This window comes from Lissotriton vulgaris, chromosome 3_1, assembly GCF_964263255.1.
Source record: "Lissotriton vulgaris chromosome 3_1, aLisVul1.2, whole genome shotgun sequence".
Classification (NCBI taxonomy): Eukaryota; Metazoa; Chordata; class Amphibia; order Caudata; family Salamandridae; genus Lissotriton; species Lissotriton vulgaris.
Window position 1 is genome coordinate 717,823,517 of NC_141689.1, and position 17,076 is coordinate 717,840,592.

The 17,076-nt window shown below is 44.9% G+C and overlaps 1 protein-coding gene and 1 pseudogene across 2 annotated transcripts in view; both read left to right on the forward strand.

Annotated features, from left to right (window-relative positions):
* The window catches only part of LOC147726960 (uncharacterized), a 33,243-nt pseudogene extending 31,829 nt beyond the window's left edge, over positions 1 to 1,414 (forward strand).
* The window catches only part of DCP2 (decapping mRNA 2), a 295,860-nt gene that overhangs the window by 224,139 nt on the left and 54,645 nt on the right, over positions 1 to 17,076 (forward strand). Inside the window, exon 9 of one of the 2 annotated variants that reach the window (XM_086961031.1) lies at positions 10,459 to 10,581. The exons of the other annotated variant lie outside the window; for it this stretch is intronic. Within the exon in view, the coding sequence (XP_086817157.1) occupies positions 10,459 to 10,581 (123 nt within the window). The remainder of the gene's footprint in view (positions 1 to 10,458; positions 10,582 to 17,076) is intronic. 2 annotated transcript variants of the gene reach the window in all.

Genomic DNA, 17,076 nt, shown 5'->3' on the forward strand with positions numbered 1-17,076 from the left:
AAGCCTTCGGAATTGAAGCCAAAGTCCTGCTCCAAACATCACCACTCTGCACCTGAAACCACCTGGGATCCGAAAAAAACAACCCCGAAGCCGCCTGCACCAATGTTCCCTCTAATTATTTCCTCTGTGTGCGGCAGTTGAGGGTCTCTGTGCGCTGCAACCATGGCTATGTGCGCCAGGAACCAAACTGCGCTTGTCTGCGGCGCCAAATGCCACCCGTTTTTTGTGCACTTCTGCCCTCTTTCCTACTCGTTTTTGTGCCCTTCTGCCCTTTGTCCCACTCGTTTTTTGTGCCCTTCTGCCCTCTGTCCCACTCGTTTTTTGTGCCTTTCTGCCCTCTGTCCCACTCGTTTTTGGTGTCCTTCTGCCCCACTCGTTTTTTTGCTCTTCTACCCTCTGTCCCTCTCGTTTTTGGTGCCCTTCTGCCTTTTTGGTGCCCTTCTGCCCTCTGTCCCACTCGTTTTTGGTGCCCTTCTGCCCTTTGTCCCACTTTGTTTTTCCCTGTTTTTGTGCCCCTTTTGCATTCTGTTCCGCTTGTTTCCCCAGCCACTGTGGCCTTTTGTTTAAGTATTGCTGTTAATCGGAGCCAGTGAAGGGGCTCTGAATAACAGCACTACTTAAACAAAAGGCCACAGTCTGCCCCGCGCTCCCACAAGAACCACAAGCCCCACCAGCCCCCGCCTCCTTACCTGCACTCCTTACGCCCGCTCCACCGCATTTAAAAGTGCCTGATGTTCGCGCCACTCGCCTCTTTAAAGCGGCCGGCGGCGTGACTCTCTCCCGCGACGTCCTGTATGCGCGCTCCACGCGAGGCGGTGCGCAGTGACGTCAGGGTAGGTGCGCCCGCCCTACAGGGAACGTAGGCCTGCACCAAAAACTTCGCGCCGAAACAGACTGATACACCAAAGCACCTAAAAAGCACAGTTTCGATGATCCTCTCCAAAAATCTGACCCGAAACGGAAATTATTGAACATACATCCTAAAACTAGACACATTACAACTAAATTGACTATAAAGAAAAGGACTAATACTGAAGAGGAATATCATATTCCATTGAAGAAGAGAAATATTGAAACAAACCCTTCCCCTCCTCCTCTCCCATCACCACCTTCACCTCAGTTTCTATCTGTGCCAACTTCACCTAATCACTCACCACCACATGCACCTGATAATCAGGGTGATTATGATGGGGATGATAATATTAATGATGATGGTCAGCCAGGACCTACAGATGAGTGGGATGACTACAACACTGATTCGCCCACAGACAATGATCCTGACTTATATCCTACCAGGCCCTCTCCACCAGACGACAGTGTAGACTATATTGGAATGCTAGGCAGGGCTGCCAATTACCATGTGGTCCAGCTCCATAAAGAATCCCTTGAAGAGATTTCCTTTTTGAAACATTGAACAGCACACAAAAATCAACACCTATGTTGCCCATGCTGAAAGGAATGACGAGGCATGTTGACAACATATTTAAGGATCCTGACAGGGCACGTATCCTTACCACTAGGATGGATAAAAAACACAAGCCTGCACCATCTGATCCAGTCTACATAAGAGGACAATTACCCTTAGACTCGTTAGTAGTTTCCAATGCACGCAAAACTACTGGAGACGCTTCACCCCAGATAAGGAGTAGGAGCTCCTTGATGCTTCAGGGAAATGGGTAGCCTCCCAGGCAGCTAACTTCTGGCGCATATCTAATACACAAGTGTTGCTAGCCAGATATGGCTGTGCGCATTGGGGTGAAATGGAACAACTCATCCAATTTCTGCCCCAAGAACATAAATCTAAGCACAAGACCTGGTACGTGAGGGACAATCAATTTCAAACAACCAAATTAGATGCTGCTGACACATCTGCCAGAGCGGTAAACACTAGTGTTCTTTTAAGAAGACGCCTGGCTACGTATCTCAGGGTTCAAAACTGAGGTTCAGGCCTCCTTATTAAACACACCTTTTGATAAAGAACACCTTTTTGGGCTGGTGGTAGATTATTCACTTGAGAAGATGAAAAAAGATACTGAAGTGACTAAATCTATGGGAGCCCTTTAGTCTACAAAAGGCAGTGGTTCTTTTCGACGCTCTTTCTATCGGGGAGGGTCCAAAAATACTTCCTCAGAAACTGCATCTACCTATAAGAGCAATAATCAATCCTCAGGTTCCAAAAAATACTTCAGAGGGGGTTACAGGGGAAACCATAGCAGAGGTAGAGGTTCTAACACACTTACCTCCCCCTCCAATACAAAGCAGTGACTTTCTCATAGTTCCTCCCGACCACTTAACACCTGTTGTGATAAGACTGTCACAATTCCTACCAAAGTGGCAGTCAATAACAACAGACAAGTGGGTTCTACAAATCATCTATTCTGGTTACTGCCTGGAGTTTATCAACACTTCTCCAAACATTCACCTAAAGTTGAACAAACTTTCACCGGATCACCTACACCTCCTCAAACAAGTGGTACAATCCCTACTACTAAAACAAGCTATAAAGCCCGAAACCACCACTACATCAAGGGCCAGGCGTGTATTCCTTTTACTTCATAAATCCCAAAAAGGACGGCTCTCTCAGACCAATATTAGATCTCAGAGAACTAAATTGTTACATACAGTCAGACCATTTCCAAATGGTAACACTTCAACATGTACTACCTCTTTTGCAAAAGGGCGCCTTTCTGTCTACTCTAGACTTAAAGGATGCCTACTTTCATATTCCAATCCACCCGGCTCACCGCAAATGTCTCAGGTTTGTGGTAGCAGGTCAACATTACCAATTCAAGGTTCTCCCATTCAGTGTCACTACTGCCCCCAGAGTTTTCACAAAGTGTCTGGTGGTAGTAGCTGCTTATCTAAGAAGACAAAGCATCCATGTGTTCCCATCCCTGGACGATAGGCTCATCAAAGCCGGCACGTATCAACAATGCCGCAAGCATCTTTCCGTAACCATTCAGTTACTTCACCAGCTGGGGTTTACAGTCAATGTGTTAAAAATCACATCTTCAGCCGGCCAAAACTCCGAACTATCTAGGAGCCACTTTAGATCCTCAAAGGGCTCTGGTGTTTCCCAACGCAGCCAGAATTCGAAACATTCAGGCCTTAATTCTCCAGTTTCAAGCCAGTCAGTCACTTCCAGCTCGAGTTTTTATTCAGCTGTTGGGAATGATGGCATCTTGCATCATGATCGTTCCCCATGCCAGGCTGCACATGCGTCCACTTCAAGAATGCTTAGCCATTCAGTGGAACCAGTCACACGGTCTATTAACCGATCTAGTGTTGGTAAGGGGCCGTACTCCTGGCTCTCTGCAGTGGTGGAACACACAAAATTCGTCAAAAGGGCAGCCGTTAATAGACCCGGTCCCACAGACAGTATTAACAGCGTACGCGTCCCTAACTGGCTGGGGAGCTCATCTTCAACAACACAATGTGCAAGGGCTGTGGAGCCATCAGTAAAAGTTGCTCCATATCAATCATTTAGAGCTGATGGCAATCTTTCTAGCTCTCAAAGCCTTTCAAGATCAACTGTCTGGCAAAGCTGTTCTGGTTCGAACCGACAACATGGCAACTATGTATTACATACAGAAACGGGGGAGGACACACTCTCTCCAACTGTCCCACTTAGCCCATGACATGTGGAGGTGGGATATTCACCACAATATCTATCTCCTAGTGGAACACCTCCCAGGAGTCAACAACCAGATTGCGGACCTCCTCAGCAGGCAGAGGTATCAAATACACAAATGGAAACTTCACCCTCAAGTTCTCCACTCATACTTCCAAGCCTGGGGAGTCCCTCACATAGATCTGTTTGCAACACCCCAAAACGCACAATGCCAAAGCTTCGCCTCCAGGTATCTACACCCATTATCCAAAGGCAATGCTCTATGGCTGAACTGGTCAGGGATATTTGGTTACGCTTTTCCGCCTCTCCCACTCATTCCATCAGTGGTTCAAAAAGTCAGGCAAACGTCTCTCACACTAATACTGGTAACTCCAACATTGGCACGTCAACCCTGGTTCACAACCCTGTTGGAACTCTCTCTGGTACAGCAAAATTACATTTAACTCCCAGTCTCCTCACACAGAGCCATGGGGAAATCAAACACCCAGATCCCAAACAGTTGAACCTCGCGATCTGGCTCCTGAAGCCATAGAGTTTCGTTATCTGAACCTTCCACCAGACTCTATGGACATTATTAAGGAGGCCAGAAGGCCTACCACAAGAGCCTGCTAAGCAACCAAATTGAAGCGATTTATTATCTATTGCAATAACATCAACCCTCTTGATGCTTCCATACAAAACATCATCTGCTACCTGTTACATTTACAGCAGTCATCATTGGCCTATGCATCCATCAGACTGCATCTTGCTGCAATTGCAGCCTATCTTCAAAATAGGCAACATGTATCGCTCTTTCGAGTGCCTGTAATCAAAGCATTTATGGAAGGACTAAAAAGAGTTATATCACTAAGACTTCCACCTGCCCCAGTATAGAATCTTAATAATAGTCCTCACAAGGCCCACCATTTGAACCCATGCACAAATGTGACTACTCACTTGGAAAACAGCTTTCCTCATTCCAATCACTTCATTGAGAAGAGTGGGTGAACTTCAGGCACTAACCATAGAATGACCTTTTTCCAGCTACACAAAGATAAAGTGGTTTTTGATACCAATCCCAAATTCCTACCCAAGGTAGTATCTGCATTTCACATAAATCAGTCGGTTGAATTACCTGTTTTGTTCCCTCAACCTGACTCCGTTGCAGAACAAGCTCTACACAGCTTCGATGTTAGAAGAGCACTGTTGTATTACACTGAAAGAACTAAATCTTTTCTAAAGACCAAACAACTCTTTGTTGCTTTTGCACCACCTCACAAGGGCAATTCTATATCCAAATCAGGTATTGCTTGGTGGATCGTTAAATGTATTCAGATTTGGTATGCAAAAGCCAAAAGGACTCTAATGGTACCCCTTAGAGCACATTCCACTCGTAAGGTAGGGGCTACTATGCCTTTTTTAGGGAACATTCCTATTACTGACACCTGCAAAGCAGCAACATGGTCCACACCACACACATTCACCAAGCACTATTGTGTAGACATGTTAGCCAGTAAACAAGCTAACGTGGGCCACGCAGTACTTAAAACACTGTTTCAGACAACTCCATCAGTTACAGGATAGCCACCTCTTAGGGGAGACTGATGTATAGTCTATGCATAAGCATGTGACCTACAGCTCACAGGCCTCAAACGGAAAATGCTACTTACTCAGTATGCATCTGTTCTTGGCATGTAGAGCTGTAGAATCTCATGCACCCACCCACTACCCCGGGTACCTGTAGCTGCTGTAGTTCTCTTGTTACTATTCATACATACACATGGACATCTCTATTCCTTACTACTACTCCATTCTCTCACCCTCTGTGGGAAAACAATCTGAAGATGGAGTTGATGACCATGCGCACTATCACCGAAAGGAGGAGTCACCTACATTGTGACTAAGAAAACGTCTTCGAAGTAAAACAAAGTGCAAACATTCGGGCCAAACACTAGATGGCGATCTATGCATACGCATGAGATTCTACAGCTCTACATGCCAAGAACAGATGCATACTGGGTAAGTAGCTTTTTACAGCTGTGCTAGAAAGATGAGGATCTATGAGCAATTCTTCATATGTCACATGCTCTTGTGCAATTACCCCTCTCAAGAATTCCCACCCACAGTCAGCCAGAAATACAGAAATCTCCCAAGAAAGTGTCAGTCACAAAATTAATCACCACCGAACTGGAAGAGGTTCCGGCCCACAGTACTGGTGGTGTAGTTCTCTGGTGGGTATCGGGCGTATTCCATATCCCTGGGCAAGTATGCAGTTTGCACAGATTCAGGGTTCCCGGTCTTAGCAGGGATCCAAACCGAACCTGCAAAAGTGTTCACATTTTTTTTTTTTACAAGTTCTTATCGTCAATGGGGACCTAGCCATGGCCCATATCCCGGCAGCATTGCTGAAGTAGGTCAGGTGTCCCAACAGCGATGTACCATAGACGAAGCAAGGAGAACGCATTGTCAGTTTGAAGATAATCTGCACTAACCAGGAAATTAAGTTAATTGAACATCTCACCCCCTTGTGATCAACAGGCACGTAGGAAGATTGTGAAGGGTGAGTGTTCCTGAAGCACGGAGATACCAACTCTTAAATTTATCTAGTTTATATCCTTTTTATTGAAAAAAACACTCCAGTAACAAAGGCCATAAACATGTACAAAAACAACTTGCACGCACTTTAGAACTATACTGGCACCTCTGTATATCTTCTAGATCTAGTAACTCCGCTTTACGTATATGCCACAAGAGAACATGGGGGTATAGAGTTTGTGTCCAAGTACTAATGAGTGGTGGCAAAATAAGAAAACAACATGGCAGTGCCTAAAAATACATAAATAGAACTTGATAAACACTTCACACAGTAGAACTCTTAACTACGGTGTTAAAAAATAATAATAAAGAGAACATATATCAGGTGGCATAGTTGTGGAACAGGTGTGGTGCCGCGGCTAGGGCGACTGACTCCGGAATCTGGGGATCACGGTTCGTTCCCCGGCACTGGTGGCAGATTAGCCCAGCACCATGTGACTCTGGGCAATAGCTTGCTTAATCTTCCCGACGGTCTCCAGCGCCTAGAGACCCTTACGGGTGATTGTGCACTTTACAAATGTGGATTATTATTATTATTATTATTATTATTATTAGACTCGAAGATATTACTCTGAGAAAAGGTAAAATGAACAGAGAAGCAGGCATCTCTTTGTCAGTGGGGTTTCTGCTGTAGATCAATAAATTCCTGAACCACAGCAGGTAATGTGAAAGCTTGACCTCCCATCCTTCTTCACCCTCTGCTTTGCAGGAATACACAGATTGGCCTTGCATGCAGAATCGACAAGACACTGCAGTTCGGATGCTTCAACTGTGTGATGGAGTTAAGATCTTGAAATATATGGATTTTCCCTCACTCATGGATTGGTTCCACAGTCCCATACCAGCTCTTGCAATTGCTTCTCACCGTTGGGGATCAGCAGGCTCCAGTGAAAGTATTCTTCCTCCCTAACTGTCCACACCTCTCCCCGGCGACTGCCAGGTGTAGCATTAATAGGAATTCTTATTATCTTCCTACGCCTGTTTTTTTTCAGGGTATTCACAATGTAGATAAAGCAATTCTTATACTCATATACACATTAACATAGTGCAGCTCCATAGAGAAAAATGATTTTTAAGAGTTCAAAAAGAAAGCTAAATACTGCCTTCAGCATAAAATATTTTACTCAATTTGTGCTTCAAACAGATTAAAAAACAGTTAAATGCAGATACAAGTATAGGACAGTGAATACATTAATTCATAAACCAGTGCATTGCCTTAGTCCAAAAATCTAACAGGGCAGCACTCTTTCTGAAGATCCACACAGAAAAAAAATATTTGCTCAGCCCAAATACAAGTCTACTAGTGTCAGATCTAAAAATACTGAGTACAACTTCATATTTTCTTACGCCAAGATTCAAGCATAAAGGACAAATCTGTTTGCATCTTGGTTTGAAATACAAGGGCAAAAGAACAAAAATGCTCAATATTTTGTATTAGTACAATAGTTAGAAGTAGGAGAATCACCAGAAGTAATTTGTCAATTAAAAGAAAAGGCGCTTACAGGTAAAGTACCAAATCTGAATTTGATGTAGATGGTTTTTGTAAGGGGTGGATACATCTTATCTAAAAAGCTTTCAACTTTACTGGTAGGCTTGTGGCTCAGGGACTGATTGGTAAGGTTTCCAAGTGTGGCAGATTGATGCTACTGTTCAATCGCAAAAGTTCCAACACGTATTTGGTAAAATACTTTTGATCAGTTTTCTTATGAACGAAGGACCTACAGGCCCAGTCTAAAGAGCCAATATTTCACATAAGATAGCTTCATTACATTTAGATGGGAATCAAATACTATGATCTTGTCTAGTTCGGCTCGTTAAGCATCCAGTTCGTGTTGGGACCACAACCGTACTTAAAAGAAGAGGTTTCAGAGCAGCTAAATGGTCAATGCTTTTTTACCCAGTGTCAAAGATAAAAGATTAAAGGTAAATTTGGCGAACTATGGGGAAGATTTAATAAAGATTTTGGAAATGAAATTCTCCTTTATTGTAAAGCTATTCACATTGGCGATTACCCATTTTTCTGTTCCACATAAAGCAGCAGATTCTTTCTTGAACTTATACATTTGAAGAGCTGTAGAGACTGCTCTAGATTGATTGAATCTCTGCATTTTAAGAATCGCTGTCACCCTGTGTTGTACTAAAAGTCTGTTCTTCTGTATTTGGGGTCCCCATGTTAATTCAATGAAAGTGTTGCCCAAACTGTGTTTGCCCTACCTGACGTTATGTGGATTTTATACCATGTATTTAGTGCAGAACTCGTTAAACTTGTGTAAAAGGTTATGTAGGCCCAAGTGATATCTGGATAGAAAGAGTATCATCTGCAAAAAGTAATGGTGGAATCTTTTTGCCGGTCAATTTAGGAGAATCATTGATGCAACCATTAAGATACTCTACAACTCCATTGATGTATTGAGAAAGTAAGGTGGGTGCCAGGACCTCCCCAGGCCCTTTCAGATTCCCCACCAGTAGCTCTGAATTTAGAAAAACCTTGTGTCCAGGATATTTTAATTGTGTCTTGGGCAATCTTCATTCCAAGAATGTGCAGACGTTGCCAAGTATTTCACTTTGTTGTCAGTCCTTAATATATAGACGACAATGCCCTAACCCAGCATCCCAAGCCTCTGCTGTTCAGTCGCAAGTTCTTAAACAATCGTTTCCACCTTTGCGTCAGATTGTTCAGGTGACACATGTGTTTCCTCCTCCATTGATGAGATCTTTAATGTCTTCATTAAGTTCGCCACCTCAGACATTTTGAATGATGTCTTCTGGTGGAATTTCTGCAGCTCCTTCATCATAGCTAACATCATGGATTCACTTGAGTCTGCTACATCAGAAACTTCATCCCTTTTCTAACCCTTTTGAGGAGTCTCTTGAGATGAACAATTGTTGTTTGTCCCTCTGTAACTTTTGTTAGTTTTCTTTTGGAAACATCAAAAGAGCCGGACAAACATTACCGGACCCACCCAGCCCAGGGCAATGCCTTCTGCAAAGTGCTGTCACACCGCGTTTCCTTGGGTACCATACCAATATTATGCCTTACTCACCTGTGAAATATAAATGCTGGCTCATGACTGACAGTGAACTTCCTAATGCTCCCAGTGAAATTCTTGCCTCTCTTTCTGATCTAACCACTGTGCATCATTGCTGACAGTCTCTCTACTGGTCCCAGTTCCTTGGGTAGTTGCAACTTGTATCGATGTCCTCCCCATCATATACAGTAGAACAGTTTGAAAGCTGACAGTCTGGGGGAACCAAACCATGCATCGGAGCCAGCCCTTCTCATCTTGATTCTGTTTAGTGTCAGGACAGAGGAGGAGCAATCTTTCTGTGTTTTATTCAGCAAGCAAAGGTCTCCTGTCTCGTGGACTGAGCCCCAGCAACTGTCTCCAATCTGTAGGACCCTGCCCTACTATTGGCTGCTGCTGCTTCTGCTGCCCAAGGTGCAAACTCCATCGGCCTGCTTGTTTTGCTAACTGCGACACTGGTCCCAGGTAAAGCTGTACCAGAGCCTCTATGGATGGTGGCCGCAGTGGTGCATTGCCAGCTGTTCTCCCAGAAACCTACACTTGCCAAAAGACAGACTTCCCCTTCCCAGCAGGTAAGACTGGTTTCGGGAACGGAATCTCTGGAGAAGGCCATCTGTCATGCCCTGCAAAGAGCAAGTGGCAGGAATACCTATATCTCGTGCCACAACGCTTTGGTTCCAAATAAACACTACCATTCAATCCCCCCAAATAAAACATGCATAATTGGAACACATAAATGACAGACCCAGGGGTGTTTTCCCAACAGGGCTAGAGGTGGAAAGCAACAATCCTTTGGGCTGATAGTTGCTGCCACTACTATCGTTCATTACATAGTCTGTATTGAGGGGCCAGTAGCCATCGCCACCCTGAAAGAGGGTACACTTTGCATGTCAGTAGTCATCAGAGCACGCTAAACTCGAAGATGAAGCATTTCTAGTGGGCTTGCTCGATAGCTGAATTCACTGGAGCTAAATCAAAAATTGGCGGTAGGGCTTTATTTTTCAGTTCTCTTCCCAAGAGGATTATGTAGGCACTTTAGCTAAGCTGATCTAGTTTGCTTTGCAGAATCATGAGCAAATGATCTTTAGTAGACAGTGTGAATATGCTAAATTGTTTATTTCTAAAACAGACGTGCTTTAAGTATAGCCTCTTCATTGTGTGGTAGAATGCTTCTTGATTATAGGTTAAGGTAATAATGTGACTCTGGTATAATTTTGTGTTGGATAGGTGGGGCTGCAAACTCAAAACCTGAAGACTAATTGTAAAAAGTTAAACCAAGAGTCTCCTAATCAAAAGAAGAAAGCAAATGGAATCAACAGTCACCCAGTGAAGCAACCGAATCAAATTTTGGTAATTATGTGTCATGCGAAGTTTGAATCAGAAAAATAGAAATCTATGAAAGTAAGAAACAGAAAAACATTGCATCCCTAACATACGTTAATGAAAAATTATTTCTTGTGCAAGCACTCAATCTAAGTAGATTCCAAAAGGATCTATTCATGTCCATATATGTTTGTTCCTAATCCTACGAAGTGGATAAGAAACATTGACTCATCAGATTTCAAAACAAACCTGCTGCATTTTTACTAACCGGGGGCGAAGTACTACGCTGCAAACACGCGTAGCGGTCATTTTTTGCTTGCTCGCGGTCCTCAACGTCAAGTTGTCGACCGCAAGCGAGCAAAATGACATCCTGGTGTGACTTTTTCCTCGTTCGCGATCATCAACATCAAGTTGCCGATCGCGAGCATGGAAAATAAACCTCCCGGCGAGATTCCCAATACGGGGAGGTCAGGTTCTCCAGTATTGGGGTGTCTTTAATAGATTCACATGCTTGAATATTCCCCGTCGTCTAAGTGGGAGTCCCACGGTACATAACATAGCAATGTAGTAATAACATAAGTATATATACATATAAGAAAGAAAAAACCATAGAGTTTTTCTAGATAGACAACTTGTCATTTCTATAACATATCACAGTCATTATGTTTTGGTCCAAACTCCAGCCAATCAGGCACCAACACCCTCTTGGAATGTTCTCCTTGGAGGCTCAGGCCCTCAGATTTTCTAACGCACGTCGTGTGAAGGTGAGTCTCCCTGAGCTCAGCTCACTTTTCTTCTCATTTCTTCTCAGAAAGTCAACTTTATGATGTCTACCACCAAGGAGTCCCTCTTCAGACCTTGTAGAACCTGTAGAAAACAGAGACTTCATTCTGAAGACCCTCATAATATATCCTGAACACCAGGTAAAGGATTGTAAAATATGTAGAACCTTCTCTCAGAAGACTCTGAAGGACAGAGAAGTGCGTCTCCTTCTGTGGGTACAGAAGTTGAAGACTTCAGAGAACCCTCTCTCAGATGTGGAGAGTGTGTCATCACTCAAGACTTCTTCATCATTGAAGAGAACCAGTGAGTATCAAAAGGTTTCTCCAAAACCTAAAGTGGTGAAGAAACATCATGTGGATAAGCTCACTATTCAACCTTCAACTTCAAACGGGGTGAGTTCTCCCCGTCAGAGTCTTTCTGCACCTTTTTCGCCCCCGAGATCCAACTCTCAGGCGTCAGACTCCATCCGTGCAGTTTTTACCTCAGAAACTGCCTATCTTGTCGACGAGCTGGTCGTCGCTTCCCCGGTCGGATAGAGCCGCCATCGTTGCGTCTACGTCAATGACTTCTACGTCTATGAAGCCGGCTATGATCCTGTCGTCTGCATCTTCACCGTCGACGTTTGTATCTGTTAAGGTGAGGCCTATTTTGTCTACGGTGCCTTTGACCTCATTGACGGTGTCAAGCAAGCAGCAGAAGAAGAAGAAGATTTTGTCAACACGCACTTCGTCGTCGACGATGGCTTCGCCGACGGTGGCTTCGTCGACGGTGGCTTCGTCGACAGTGGCTTTCAAGGGTTGGAGGTCGAATCTCCCACTTCTACTCCAAATTGTCACAGATTACTACTGATCAATGGGTTCTGGATATTGTGCGCATGGGACACTCATTCGAGTTTGTAAAGATTCCTCCCAATTCTCCACCAAAAGTTCCCCCTCCTGCTCACCTAAAGGAACTTTTAAATCAACTCACAAGTTTATTAAGAAGGGGCGCTATCGAAGTGGTATCAAAACTACAAAAGGGTAGAGGATTCTATCCAAGGTTCTTCCTCCTACAGAAAAAGTCGGGAGAATGGCACCCTATTCTGGACCTACGTACCCTGAACAAATACATCAAAAAGCAAACTTTTTGCATGTTGTCCCTTCAGGAGGTACTTCCTTTACTTTCCCAAGGGGAGTATATGACTACTTTGGATCTTCAAGATGCTTATTTTCATCTTTCCATTCTGGCGAGACACAGGAAATTTCTCAGATTCAGAAAGGCCAGAGAAGACTTTCACTTCAAGGTTCTTCCATTCGGCCTTCGTTCCGCTCCCCGAGTCTTTACCAAGGTCCTCGCACCGGTGGCAGCTTACCTTCGCCTACCTTCGCCTACAAGGAGTGCAAATCTTTCCATACCTAGACGACTGCCTGCTGAAGGCACGGTCGTTCGAACAGGCATCCAAACGCACTCTTTTCTCCAGGTCCCTCTTCCAGTCCCTACGCCTTGCATTCAACATGGGCAAGCCTCATTTTCTCCCTGCTCAAAACAGACTGTTCTTGGGAGCCATCCTAGACACCAAGCAAGCAAAAGCCTTTGTGTCGTACGAAAGACGTCTACAACTTTGCAATTTAGCGGCCTCCCTCCGTTTAAAAGAGTCCGCTTCTGTCCGACAATTGAAATCTTTCCTAGGGATATTGTCCTCCTGCATTCCTCTAGTCTCTCACTGCCGCCTAAAAATTAGACCTATCCAGGAGGAATTAGACAATCAATGGGCTCAAGTTCCAGGATCCTTCAACGATATGGTCAAGGTCACATCTCGGATGAAAAGAGCTCTACTGTGGTGGACTCTCGAGGAAAATGTCTCTTCCGGTCATTCATTTCAAGACCTGGCACATCAACCTGCTGGAGTTACTGGCTCTAAAAGCTTTCCACACCATCATACAAGGAGCCTCAGTGTTGATCCGGACGGACAACACAACGTGAATGCACTACATCAATAAAGAGGGTGCACAAGGTCCATCCCGCTGTCCCTTCAGGCTCAACAAATTTGGGATTGGGCGAACAATCTTGCGGATTCTCTGAGCAGGTCATCCACGACCAAACATGAGTGGAAAATACACTAACCCACCCTGGATCACATTTTTCGATTATGGGGTCCCCCAAATCTAGATCTTTTCGAAACGCATCTGAACCGCAAATGCCTGTTCTACGGATATTTGCTTCCCCAACCAGACTCATGCGGGAATGCTTTTTTGATGAACTGGTCGAAAATATACACCTATGCTTTTCCACCGATACCTCTAGTCCCCAGAGTTCTTAGAAAAATAAGGGAAAAACCCTGTAACATTATTCTAATAGCTCCCAGGTGGCCTTGACAAGTCTGGTTTACGGAACTCCTGCTCCTGTCACAGTGCGAGAAGATCATTCTTCACCCTCTTCCGAACCTTCTGACCATGGATCAGGGCCAAGTTTGTCATCCCGACCCGGCATCTCTACTCTTAGCGGCTTGGAACCTGAGCACTATGAATTTGCAAATTTGGACATTTCTTTAGATTGTAGAGCGGGCTTGGCTACGGCTAGAGCAACTTCAACTGTGAAAACATACAAACTCAAATGGAAAAGATTCTGTCTATGGTGTAATGAAGCTCAAGTGCAAAAACCACAGTTGATGGACAGAATGCAGAACAATGTCATACATTCACCCCAGTACAGAGATCTGGGCCTAAATCCATCGTTTTTTTGCACTCCACACCACCCCAGTTCAGACATGGCCATATGCAAATCAGTCTGACCCTGTGCCTCATGGGAACAGTCCAGCCCGAACTGCCAAGCCATGCCTTCGCTGGACCGGAAACAAGCTTCGGAGGACCGGTTTCTGGCATTCCAGCCGTCTTCAGCCCGGCTTGCTTGAATCCAGTGGTGTGGAGTGCATGGGACTCACGTCTGAGCATATCCATCCCACTCGGGGTGACAAATGCAAAAACCACAGTTGATGGACAGAATGCAGAACAATGTCATACATTCACCCCAGTACAGAAATCTGGGCCTAAATCCATTGTTTTTTTGCACTCCACACCACCCCAGTTCAGACATGGCCATCCTGGCTGGAGACAGCTGATAGCCAGAAACCGGTCCTGGGATGCTTGATTCCGGTCCAGGAAAGACATGGCTCGGCAGTTCGGGCTGGACTGTTCCCATGAGGCACAGGGTCAAGGCTGATTTGCATATGGCCATGTCTTCGATGACGGGGAATATTCAAGCATGTGAATCTATGAAAGACACCAATACTGGAGAACCACAGTTTACAGGTAAGTAACTTCTGTTCTTTCTCATTGCGAGTGGTCACTTATGCTCACGATCGCTCACGATGAGAAACTACCAGTCCGCGTTGATAAAGCTGCAGCTCGAGTAGAAATCTACTTGAGCGGCAGAAAACGACCGCTTGCACTGTGCAAGATGCGGTTTGCAGTGATTGCACAGTGTGGACTAGCATCCGGCACTGTGCAATCAGTGCGAACAGCATTTTGCACAGTGCACTATGCAGTTTGCGTAGCTCACATAGTGCGAAGTGCACTTCGCGTAGCTACGGGTAGCGCTACTACGCTCAGGGTTAATTTTTACCTGTATTTAATTGTAACTATTTTCCAGTGGGACTCTCGTCTAACAATACCCCTTGTATATCTCTGAGGCATGTAACTCAACTCTACACTTCATACACCAAAATTACATTAATGTCTCCTAGCACAACAGTAGAAAAAGTACAGGACACTTTTGTTTTTGTTTCCAAAAATAGTTAATTTGCATTTGAGAAACACGTTGCAATTCGTACAGCGTAAAAATAGGCAAACGATGCAGTGACCATAAAAGCAACCATAAAACAACACTGTACTAAACCCAATGTTGGCAAATCAATCTAAACAAACGTTGTAAGGGGATAGTATCTGTATGTATAAAATAATTTCTCCAGAATATCCAAGGGATGGGATGCCAACTTTTCGACCTGAAGAAAATTGTTGTGTCTCATCAGAACCTCTATTATCAGACTAGTTCACCTATGGTAGAAGCAAAGAGTGAACTCAGTCTATGTCTGTAGGTTATCTATGGAACAACACACACTGAATGACAAAGCTAGTACTGACCACACTGTGTGTAAGTACACGATCATCCACAATAGTCACCTCCAGCATATTTCAATCTCTGGTAGCAGAACAAACCTGCACGTTGCAACAATGTTCATGATCTGTAGTTCGTATGTGAATGTTTCTTACCCCAAATCAGATATAGGCTCACTGCTTGGAAAGAGGTGTGTCTTTTCAACAATCCAAGACACAGCATCAACCATCAGGTCCTCAATGAGTGGCCTCTTCCAGCGGTATGCGCGGGGGGGTGAGGTGGGGGTGTTCACTCTCCACAGAAATGCTTTATTATGTCATGATAAAAAAGAAAGATTGACTAGGGCATGCTATTTAGAGGCCATTTTTCAGGCCTATGGTTGATGTGTCTGGAGTGTTGAATGGACACACTTCCTCCAGAGATTTAACATCTATCCTCAGATCACCATGTGGGAGTGTTGCCTGCACATTTTCTGTTTCAGATGTTTGGACACTGTCCTCTAACCATCTGACCACCCACTGCAATATACCTGCCGAATACCTGGGGTATTGAGGCCAGTTATTGCTTCAAACTCATTCAGCAATGCCTTACATGACCCAGCTTGGGACCAACACCTCTTAAGTATAGTAACGCATCATCTGCTTATAGAGATGTTGCACGCCAGTTGGTGTTGATAACTGTCTCCCACTCCTGACTCCTCTGTTGAACCATGTGGACCAGTGGTTCCATTGCTAACACCAACAGTTTGGGCTTAGTCCATTCTAGTTCCAGATTTCACTTCCCAAAACGAATAGACCACCTGACCTGTCTTCACACGTGCTGTAATAGTAATCTGATCCATTTAAGCTGTGCAGGCCCCTTCCCACCCTTTCCAGCACTGACATCAAGTAATGCCAGCGTAAAGGCCATTTTTATATCCGCAGATTCCTTCATGACTCACCCTTCCTCCCCGTTCTGCGAGGACCCTCTGCTGGGGGTTCTACACTCTCCTCCTTCTGGGTGCCTTGTCTTCTGTGGGTGTCCTCTTTGTTTTCTTCCGGTCTGGCATCCCTCCAGCTGATTTCTCTCCAGCATGAGGGCCTACTGTTGCTCTTTCCCTCTGTTGTTAGAGTTTCTGATTCCCACCTGGTCTTTTCGCTGAGGGTTCTTTTACTTGTCCTTGGCCTCCTGTTCTTTTCAGATGGCACTGTAGTCTGTGGATGTTTTACCTGTCCTTGACCTTCTCCTTTCAGGAGGTTTGGCCATCCTTGGCAGTGTGGTCCGGGGATGGCTTCCTGTTGCTCCTCTTTTCCCCTTGTGGTTGCAGTCTGTCTGTCTCTGTCTCTCTCTCTCTCTCTCTCTCTCTCTCTCTCTCTCTCTCTCTCTCTCTCTCTCTCTCTCTCTCTCTCTCTCTCTCTCTCTCTCTCTCTCTCTCTCTCTCTCTCTCTCTCCCTCTCCCTCTCCCTCTCCCTCTCCCTCTCCCTCTCCCTCTCCCTCTCCCTCTCCCTCCCTCTCCCTCTCCCTCTCCCTCTCCCTCTCCCTCTCCCTCTCCCTCTCCCTCTCCTCTCCCTCTCCCTCTCCCTGTCTCTGTCTCTGTCTCTGTCTCTGTCTCTCTCTCTCTCTCTCTCTCTCTCTCTCTCTCTCTCTCTCCCCCCTCTCTCTCTCTCT